General features: G+C 34.1%; 1 protein-coding gene across 1 annotated transcript in view; it reads right to left on the bottom strand.

The window, feature by feature from the left end:
• RP2 (RP2 activator of ARL3 GTPase) overlaps nt 1–10,028 on the bottom strand; it is a 51,882-nt gene continuing 41,854 nt past the window's right edge. Inside the window, exons 4-5 of the mRNA XM_055339032.1 lie at nt 5,683–5,768; nt 1–4,121 (exon numbers count right to left, since the gene is read on the bottom strand). Coding sequence (XP_055195007.1) covers nt 4,038–4,121; nt 5,683–5,768 — 170 coding nt within the window. The 3' untranslated portion in view covers nt 1–4,037. The remainder of the gene's footprint in view (nt 4,122–5,682; nt 5,769–10,028) is intronic.

Below are 10,028 nucleotides of genomic sequence, written 5' to 3'. Positions count from 1 at the left end.
TTTCATTAGTACAACTGCGAGTAGACCAGATTAAACTGAAATGGGGGAAGGCAGGCCCCACTGGGAGGATCAGAGCCCAGGTGACAATGCCAGGGCTCTTGCTGACCTGTGCTCCTGTTCTCTCATTATCTATTTATAGATGAGAACCCACCCTCACCAGGAAAGCCCCTAAACATTAAAAAAGGAAGAGACTGCTTTTTGGAACATCTTGCAGGAGTTTGCCATTAAAAGCCAAAATGTCAAAAGAGAAAGATGTAGTTTAAAGGCTTCCTGCTTTCCCTCTGATGTAGGACTGATTGCTGATTCCCTCCAACACTATCTACCAAAAAAGAAAACCAAGTCAACAGTGTATTACTCCATTTTCACACATGTGCGCGCGCGCGCGCACACACACACACACACACACACAAAAGGGGGGTGGTTTCATTACTAAAATTCAAATTTTTAGTGTTAGACTTTTAAAGGATAAAATACTTTCTAGAATGAACTTTGAAGGAGTAATTATGCCCTAATTACAATATCATTTCTCTATATAGAGAACAAAATTAAATGTCCTTTTTAAAGGACATTTTTCTCATTTAAGAAAAATAAATTTTAAACTCAGCACAGCAAGAATTACCCAATAAATAAGAAGTAATTTTTCTATTGTCTTGTACATTTCTATTTCCACCCATGCTCTAAATATACAAAAAGCTTCATACATAGAAAAAAATAATAAAGAATGTCATTTAAAAACTAACCAATTTGTAGTTTCAGTATTTCAGATTTTATTTAAAAAACTAACCAATCTACATTTTTAGTACTTCTGATTTATGGGCTAGGAGAGGGAGAGGTTGGGTACAGATGGCTGGTAAATTTGGTAGTAATTTAAAAATAAGGTCCATTTGTATAAACCTGAAAGAAATTATATCATGGTTCATTATTTTCTTAAACATGGAAGAGAGAAATGCATAATCTTAGTAAGTATTCAACCATAATAAAATGTATCTTTTAACAAAGGAAGCATTATTCCTTAGATTAAAACAAGTTTTCTATTTCCTTTGCGTTTCTCTAGAGTGCTTTGTGTACACATGTGAGCGTGCACACACATGGCACACAGTTCTAACATAAGACAGAGATTAGACCATTCTATTATACTTCTATCATTAAGAAATTTGTGCCATGATGAGCACTGGGTGTTATATGCAACTGATAAATTATTGAACACTACATCTGAAACTATAGTATGTACTATATGTTGGCCAATTGAATTTAAATTAAGAAAAATTTGTGCCATGATCAAATCTTGGCACATGTATGAGAAGATGTATGTTATACAGTGGACCTCAAAAATTAGTGTTAAGCCATTTTCATTTAATTTTTTTAAAGTAAACTCTATCCCCCAATGTGGGGCCTAAACTCACGACCCAGATCAGTAGTCGCATGCTCAACCAACTGAGCCAGCCAGGCACCCCAGCCATTTTCATTTTAACAACATTTATTACAAATCACGTTTTATAAACACTAGATATAAATTACATACAAAAGCTAGACAGAAATATACAGAAGCAAAAAGCAGTACTAATAACACAGGAGAAATAAGCTAATATAATGTTTAAACATGTATAACAATAAAATTACTAATATTTCATTGCTAATAAATGTTCATGAATTCAAAAGCTATTAAAAAATGAAATGCAGTATAATTACTATCAAAGTTTGGAACTACAGAAACAACCATAGTACTACTTATTTTTAAAAATCTTTTTAAACATTCAGAAGCCAAATGACTGTCCCTAAAGACAAATTAAGCTTGGGTAAAAGCTCTTAGCCAACTGAAGAATGTAAAATTTTAGGCTTTGGTTAATAGATACTAAATTTAGTGAGTATTTAAAAATTAACATCTCCCTTATATGCTATATTCCTGAGTTTTTTGCTTAAGTACCATAGATAAAATAAAGAACTCAGTTTACAGCTTTGTGTAACATTGTATTATATTTTGAAAAACAAAAAATATGAATAATGGGGTTTAATAATGTAATCACAATCAGAAGAAATATGTTTAATTTAGCTTAACCATGGAAAAAATTAATGCCCTCTGACCACTAATTGCAAAGCTTATTTGTAAATTATGATCAAAATTATGTTAAACCTGTCACCAATTTTATTTTATTTTATTTTATTTTTAAATTTTTATTTATTTATGATAGTCACAGAGAGAGAAAGAGAGAGAGACAGAGGCAGGCTCCATGCACCGGGAGCCCGACGTGGGATTCGATCCCGGGTCTCCAGGATCGCGCCCTGGGCCAAAGGCAGGCGCCAAACCGCTGCGCCACCCAGGGATCCCCCTGTCACCAATTTTAATTTGCATCTCATGAAATCATTTTGATTTAGAGGAGGTTGATTATGTAGTATAGAATGCTCTTAGAAAAGACTGAAATGATACAATGCTAATGGTTTGCACAAGGCCAGACACAGGGTAGGTAGTCAATTTTACTCATTAATTTAAAATGAAAAGTATTTGAATGTATTATTTCTGAACATCAACACACAGTTCAATGTAGTAGTTATAAATTAATTTGAAAATATCCAAAAGCAGTTTACACACGAAAATATCCTTTTAGTAACAACCATAAGAGGGATTTTTATAAGTGGCTATTTTCAGTCTTGGTTTTACCAAAATAGATTTAAATTTAAGGTTTCTTTTATTTTTTTTATTTTTTTTAAGGTTTCTTTTAAAAATAGACCTCTGAAAGCTAATTTCCTATTAGCTGTTATTACATGATGTACATGGCAGGTCCAGACCTTCTCTCCAGATTGCCCTATCCACATCTTCTGAAATGATTACTTTAGGTTACAACAAACTCCTCACAAATGGCTTTCCCCTGGTGACTGAATCAGTATATTTGGGTACTGGGTTCAAGGATGTGGATTTTTAAACAAGTAACTCTCCCCTGCCTCCTGGTAAATTATTATAGTCAAGTTGATTTGGGAAATAATGCTTTAAAGCAGCCAAAAGCAATTTCATCATACTTGAACATTATTACTTGATTAATGGTATATCTAATGAAAATCAAATTTATCTAGATTTTTTTTTACAAAAAATCTGCATAGCTTATCATCATGCCTAAGCACTTCATACCTAACTGTCACAAGGTTTTAATTCTGCTAACTCCTAAGAGCTGGTGATTTCACCTTTCTGAAACCTACCAGTGCTCATCAGGCTTCTATGCTTTTAGATTTTAGTATTTTCTTACCAGGAAGCAGAAGTGTCATTTTAGCAGTTGTATTAAAAAAACTACATGGTGTGGAATTTATTCAAATAATCATACTACTCACAAAGTAGTCTTTAAACAGCTATACCAATATCAGTTAGTAGAGTTAATTGCAAAATGGTTATCAAATTCCTATTAATTAAAAAAAATCAATTTACACAGTCTTATATCAATTCCATGTACAAAATCTCATTTGCCACATTATGCAACTAGGAAGCAATTATTTAACTGGCTATGTATACATGAAAAAAATGTACAGAGGTTCATTCTAATTGATCAACTACTAACAGATCTCTCTAAATTAAAAAAGAAAAGAAGCAATGGAATGCATTCTCAAATAATATATGGAGCACTGAGAAAAGTTTAAATTCTTAGAGATTTGAAAGAATATTTAATGAGGATTAAAATCATGAACTGCTAGCCACTTCTATGTTCTAATAATGGTATCATAAGCAAGGAAAGAAAACCACAGCCTTATTGAAGCAGGTTAAACAGTTTTTAAGCTGATTATAACTACTAAATTTAAAATGAACTTTTTTTTTTAAGTAGGCTCCATGCCCAACACAGGTCTTGAACTCATGACCCTAAGATCAAAATGCATGCTCTACCAACTGAGCCAGCCAGGTGCCCCAAAACAAACTATTTTTGAACCTGAAGTAAATGATGCAGTATTCAACAGTTTACTAAGAAATAAACATTAACAGTTTTATCATTAGTAAAAACCATTGTTAATACACAAATTAAAAAGGGCTTAATACCAAGTCCTTGGTTCCACATTGCACTTCATATTCCCATCTGTATGTCAGCAAAGTTGTAGAAGCTGTCTACATCTCCAGATGCTGTCTCCTTGCTTTCTGATACAAACATCTATTTTAAATATAAAAGAAGCAAAAAATAAATACCAGTAATCCCCAAATTCCAAAGTGCATGTTGTCTACAGAACAGTCACAAGCTTGCTATCAAAAGAAATTCAAGTACACCATTTATATAATATTTAATCAGTATTCTGTAGAATCCATACAATATAGTTTCAGTAGCTATAATGTAAATTGAGCTCTTTTAAAACCACTTAAGGTCTTTGCTTTCATAATACTTTAGTTGTACTTTATCACACTTGGAATTTTACTGTTTTTTTTAAATATACAAGAGTAAATATTATGAAATCTACTGAATAGAGAGGTTTATTTAAAGAACTCTTAGTTTCTTCTACTTCCTAATAACCTCAATAGGCAAAACTTGATATTGTCATTTTTAAAGTTGCTAAAGATATATTACTAATTTTAAATGAACTATTTGCTAAACATCAGTAAGGCAGTACTCAGTAGAACCCTTCAAAAATCATTTTTACAAATGTCATCTAAGAATTAGACGAGACCCAGGCTCTACTCTAGCTTTATCATAAACTAGCTGTATGATGCTAACAATTCATTCAATAAACCTCTCTGGGCTAACTTTCTACATCTGTAAAATGAGAACACTAGATTAGATAATCTTTGACTCATTCAGATCTAAAATCTCCAAATCATATAACCATCTTCTCTCTGCTTCCTTTTCTATTCAATCTAGTTATATTTAGTACTCCCCTTAGTACTGTTGAAATGATAAAATGACACAAAAGACAAAGTACTTTATGCAAATTTAAGAAACCATAAGCCAAGTCAGACAAAACCAAAAATTTCATCTCAGATATTTATAAAAAATTATTATATATATATGTGTGTGTGTGTGTGTGTGTGTATATACACACTCATTTAGTACTCATGTTTGGTTTCTAAGTTATATAAAGCTATTTAAGTCTGAAATTCTTAGATACACAAACCTCATCAGCATTATCTAGAAACTACCTACATGTAATATGTAATGAGTTCTAGATGCAGCTCAATTTTTTTTAATAGGCTCTATGCCCAGCACACAGCCCAATGTGGGGCTCGAACCGACCACTGTGAGATCAAGACCTGTGCTGAGATCAAGAGTCAGATGCTCAACCAACTGAGCCACCCAGGAGTCCTCAAATTCAATGTCCGATGAAGCATTACTGAAGCAAATAAAAACGAACAGTGGGCAATAGGATCATCTGTCTAAAGTATACAATCTTATATAACATTTTTCAACATATTACTAGTTTTCAAAAATGGAAGAACTTGGACATTTAATGAGATTTTTTACTTTAGAAACATGTATTATTGAAGGTTTTTCAATTAGTAGATTCTTATTTTGTAAAGTTTTAAGGAATTAAAATTTTAATTTGGCAAGGAAAAAACAAAGCTTAGCCCCCCAATTATTTATCATAGATTCTAAAAAATCATGATCTGCTGGGTTTTTTTATTATTCCAAGGAACAACAGGAATAAAAGTACTATTTGATTGTAAGGAAAAGGAAATGACATGAAAGGTCTGATGAAAGAGAAATAATCAATAAAATCTTGTACCTTGGTCCCATTGAATATCTCACTGACAATAAGTTGGCATCCTTCTACAGCTCCATCTCCGTTAAACTCCAAGGCAATAACAGGACCTATAAGCAAACCCAAGAAATGTTGTCTGAACATGAATCCAAATCATCTATCTATCTATCTATCTATCTATCTATCTATCTATCTAAAGCATGGGGGAGGGGCAGAGGGAGAGGGAAAATATTAAGCAGGCTTCACAGCCAGTGCAGAGAATGATGTGGGGCTCGATTTCACAACCCTGAGATCATGACCTGAGCTGAAATCAAGAGTCAGATGTTTAATAGACTGAGCCACCCAGATGCCACCAAATCTATTTTAAAATTTATCTTTTTATTCTTTGCAGTCTAAAGAATCTCCAGCCTCTTCCTTGGGAGGTAAGAGAAAAAGAAGAAGAAAGTAGACAGATGGGACACATCACTTCAGCTACTTCTTCCAACTGTAATCATAAAACAAATTAACACAGTCTCATCATAGGATGGGTAGCTTCAGTGTTATTACAGAACTACAGTCACATTTTTAAGTGTTGTAAATAGTCTGATTTTTCTGGTTTCTATTCTTCTATAAAAACCATAAAAAGTCCATTCATTTAGCAGTACAAAAAATAGTTGATAAGATGACAAATATCAAAACCAATTCAAGTTACCACAAGTAGGTTTTGCCAGGCAGCCAGTCTTTTTTCCAATTCTCCTACTTATCAGCCAAGTTCTGGGCCACCAATAATGAAACTAAGCCAAGTAGGAATTGAAGCCAGGCATCAGAAGTAATGACCATCTGAAAGTAGTTTTCTTGAGTGTGCCTTAAAACTACATTCTAGAACCAAAGGCTAAGTTTTTATTCTCTGAAGAGAATATTTGTGCCTCCTCTCCCATGCATTAATTTGAATACTTTTAAACCACCTGTACTTTAAATTCTGGTATAAAGATTTATTATTAAGTTTGGCTTGAGTTTAAGTACAGCATTGGCACTAATGGTGTCAAATTGTTGGCAAATGTGGCCATAAGCTAGCCAAGCAAAATATGTCCTTCAATTCAATTAATGTTTATTCAGTTATTAGTATATTCCTTAGTATTTGGGTTTTTTTTTATAGATTTGGTTTTTAACTTCTAAAGTAATGGGTATGTCCTAACCTCTAGAAAATTATAAATTTCTTGAAAAAAGACATAAACCGATTAAACAAATATGGAGCAACAGAGACTAAGAAGTACTAAGCAATGAAATACTAAGGTGAATGCAGGCATGTGCCATAGGACAAGATGCAAGAACAAGGGAGATCACACTATACTGGACACCAAAAGAAATGAGGGCTTGTGATTTAATACAAACAACAAATACAGAAAAGGCCTGATATATAACCGTAAACTGTACAATTAGATGTGGAGAACAAAGTATGAGTTTTTCAGCATCACAGTGTATAGATCAAGAAAGGTGCTATATAAAGAAAAGAAGATAACTGGGTACATTTTCTTAGCAAAATACACAGATTTTCTGTCTAGGGCAAGAAATAGATCAGATTAACCTGGAATATCTTGTTGAGCCAAAAAGCAATGAGGCTATCAAAGGCCAATACAGTTGTACCAAAAGGACACAGAAGCTAGACTGAAGGTGCTCCCAATGGCCAAAGATGAGACATTGATACCAGAAGGAATAATGACTGCAATTTATTAAAACATATTGAATATATAAAAAGTCATGAGGTCAATATGATATTTAGAAGAGAGAAACAAAATTCACTGGACACCCCTGTAGGTTGCTAGTGCACCAATTCATTACTCTGAAAATTGATGCTTAATTCTTTCCCCTTTATTCTGCTTTTTTCTTTGTTTTTTTTAAAAGATTTTATTTATTTATTTATTCATGAGACACACACACACACAGAGAAAGAGAGGCAGAGACACAGGCAGAGGAAGAAGCAGGCTCCATGCAGGGAGCCTGATGTGGGACTCGATCCCAGGACTCCAGGATCACGCCCTGAACCAATGTCAGGCGCTAAACTGCTGAGCCACCCAGGGATCCCCTATTCTGCTTTTCTGATATGAAGCATATTTCAAGTTAACCAAACAGCTTTGGTGTACACGGAGAAGTTCTGTTAACATCCATTAATATATGCAGGGGTAGTGACATGCTTATCAGAAAACAATCATTTTGCAACTCCTAATAAAATAATTGGATCCAGGCAATAATCATCAATGGTTTTAAAAGCATCCCAGAGCAGGTTGACAGGAAACTACTATGAAAAGCTAAGGCTGCCATCACCTGAACCTATTGATCAATCAACTAAAAGTTCAACAATCAAGTATTATGTGCCTTCTCATTTAATACTACAGAAAATAGTACCACTTGTGAAATATTCTTGCCAAAAAAGTAACCAAATTTCAGTTTAAGAAGGCTTTCTTTGCTCTAACTTCTGATCTATAAGAACTCTAGAGAAACGAATGAAACAAACCCAATCATACAACAGGACAATGGACCAGGTTTTTTGTTTTTTGCTTTTTTACAAGAGAAAGGCTTGCAACAAAAAGGTGGGGTGGGGGGAGAGGAGGAGACACCTGGTTTTGGTTAAGAGAAATATAAGATAACAAAACAATCACATACAGTGAGTAGACCAATTTTTGATCTGGATCAAATTAACTTTAAAAATACAGAAAGAATGTTTTCAGATTTGGGGAAAATCTGAATATGGACTGAGTATTAGATGATATTAAGGAATTGTTAATCATGATCGATGTGATATTGTGGTTACTTAAGAAAACACCCGTTTTTAATTTGGTTTTAAGATTCACACTGAAATATTTAGGGATGAAATAACAGCACATATCAAAATTCGATTAAAATATTTCAGTAAAAAGGAGATTATAGATTACTTTTGAAGTATGGCAAAAAGTTGATAAAACTGGGGGACAGATACACATAGGGTCAGTGTACTCTACTTTTTCTTTAAGATCTTATTTATTTATTCATGAGGGACAGAGAGAGACAGAGACAGAGAGAGAGAGAGAGAGAGAGAGGCAGAGACACAGGCAGAGGGAGAAGCAGGCTCCATGCATGGAACCCAATGTGGGACTTGAGCCCGGGGCTCCAGGATTGCGCCCTGGGTTGAAGGCGGTGCTAAACCGCTGAGCCACCCAGGCTGCCCAGTGTACTCTACTTTTAAGTAGACATAATACATTTGGAAATTTGCAAAAAAGAGTTTTTTAAAAGCATTTTAAAACAAACAGATATTGAATTAAAAAGAAAAAGTTAATAATTAAAAGTAGGGTTTCCAGTTTTTCAGAGTGGAAAGTTTGAATTAAGACAGAACAGAGCATGCTTTTATTCAGGCCACCACAAAGAAATAGAGTAGATACATTTTTTATTTTTTTATTTTTTATTTTTATTTTTTTATTCTTTAAAAAATTTTATTTATTTGCTCATGAGAGACACAGAGAGAGTGGCAGAGACAAAGCCAGAGGGAGAAGCAGGCTCCTTGCAGGGAGTCCAATGTGGGACTCAATTCCCAGACCAGGATCACACCCCGAGCCAAAGGCAGACACTCAACTGCTAAGCCACCCAGGTGTCCCAGAGTAGATACATTTTTAAAAGTCAAACATTTATTACTGAAAGTTCCTGTATCCTATAAAGAGAACATAACCTAGAATTCAGGAACACAATTTTGCTGAAATTACCCGGGCATGTAACTTGGCTGACAGTTATCTTTTTATATATTTTTTAAAGTAAGCCCTGCACTCAATGTGGAACTTGAACTCAGGACCCTGAGCTGAAGAGTCACATGTTGTACTGACTGAGCCAGCCAGACACCCCAGCTTGGTTGATATAATTTAAATAGAATATGATGAACTTCCAGTAAGTGACCTAATAATTTACCAACAAAGACACACCAACAAAAAAGGTGGACAGGTGCATCAGTTTTGACTAATATGTGTGGATAATCCTAAATTTTAAAAAAAGCCCTACAATGCTGACAATGTACTTTTTAAGCAGTCCTACTTGTCTGATGATGCTGACAATTACTGTGATTATTTCAAGCTGAACTATGAGGTCAATAAAGATCACTGGTTACCTTTTTAAAAAGTATTTTAATGTGAACACCTTATCAAATAGTTTGCAGTAACTCTGGGGCACATGCATCCCAATGTTTATAGCAGCAAAGTCCACAATAGCCAAAATATAGAAAGAACTCAGATGTCCATCAACAGATGAATGGATATATATACACACACAATGGAATATTACTCAGCCATCAAAACAAGTGAAATATTGCCATTTGCAACAATGTGGATAGAACTAGGGGGTATTATGCTAAATGAAATAACTCAGAGAAAGAC

This window comes from Nyctereutes procyonoides, unplaced genomic scaffold (assembly GCF_905146905.1).
Source record: "Nyctereutes procyonoides isolate TBG_1078 unplaced genomic scaffold, NYPRO_anot_genome, whole genome shotgun sequence".
In the NCBI taxonomy this organism is placed as follows: Eukaryota; Metazoa; Chordata; class Mammalia; order Carnivora; family Canidae; genus Nyctereutes; species Nyctereutes procyonoides.
This window is presented reverse-complemented; position numbering and strand designations above follow the sequence as displayed.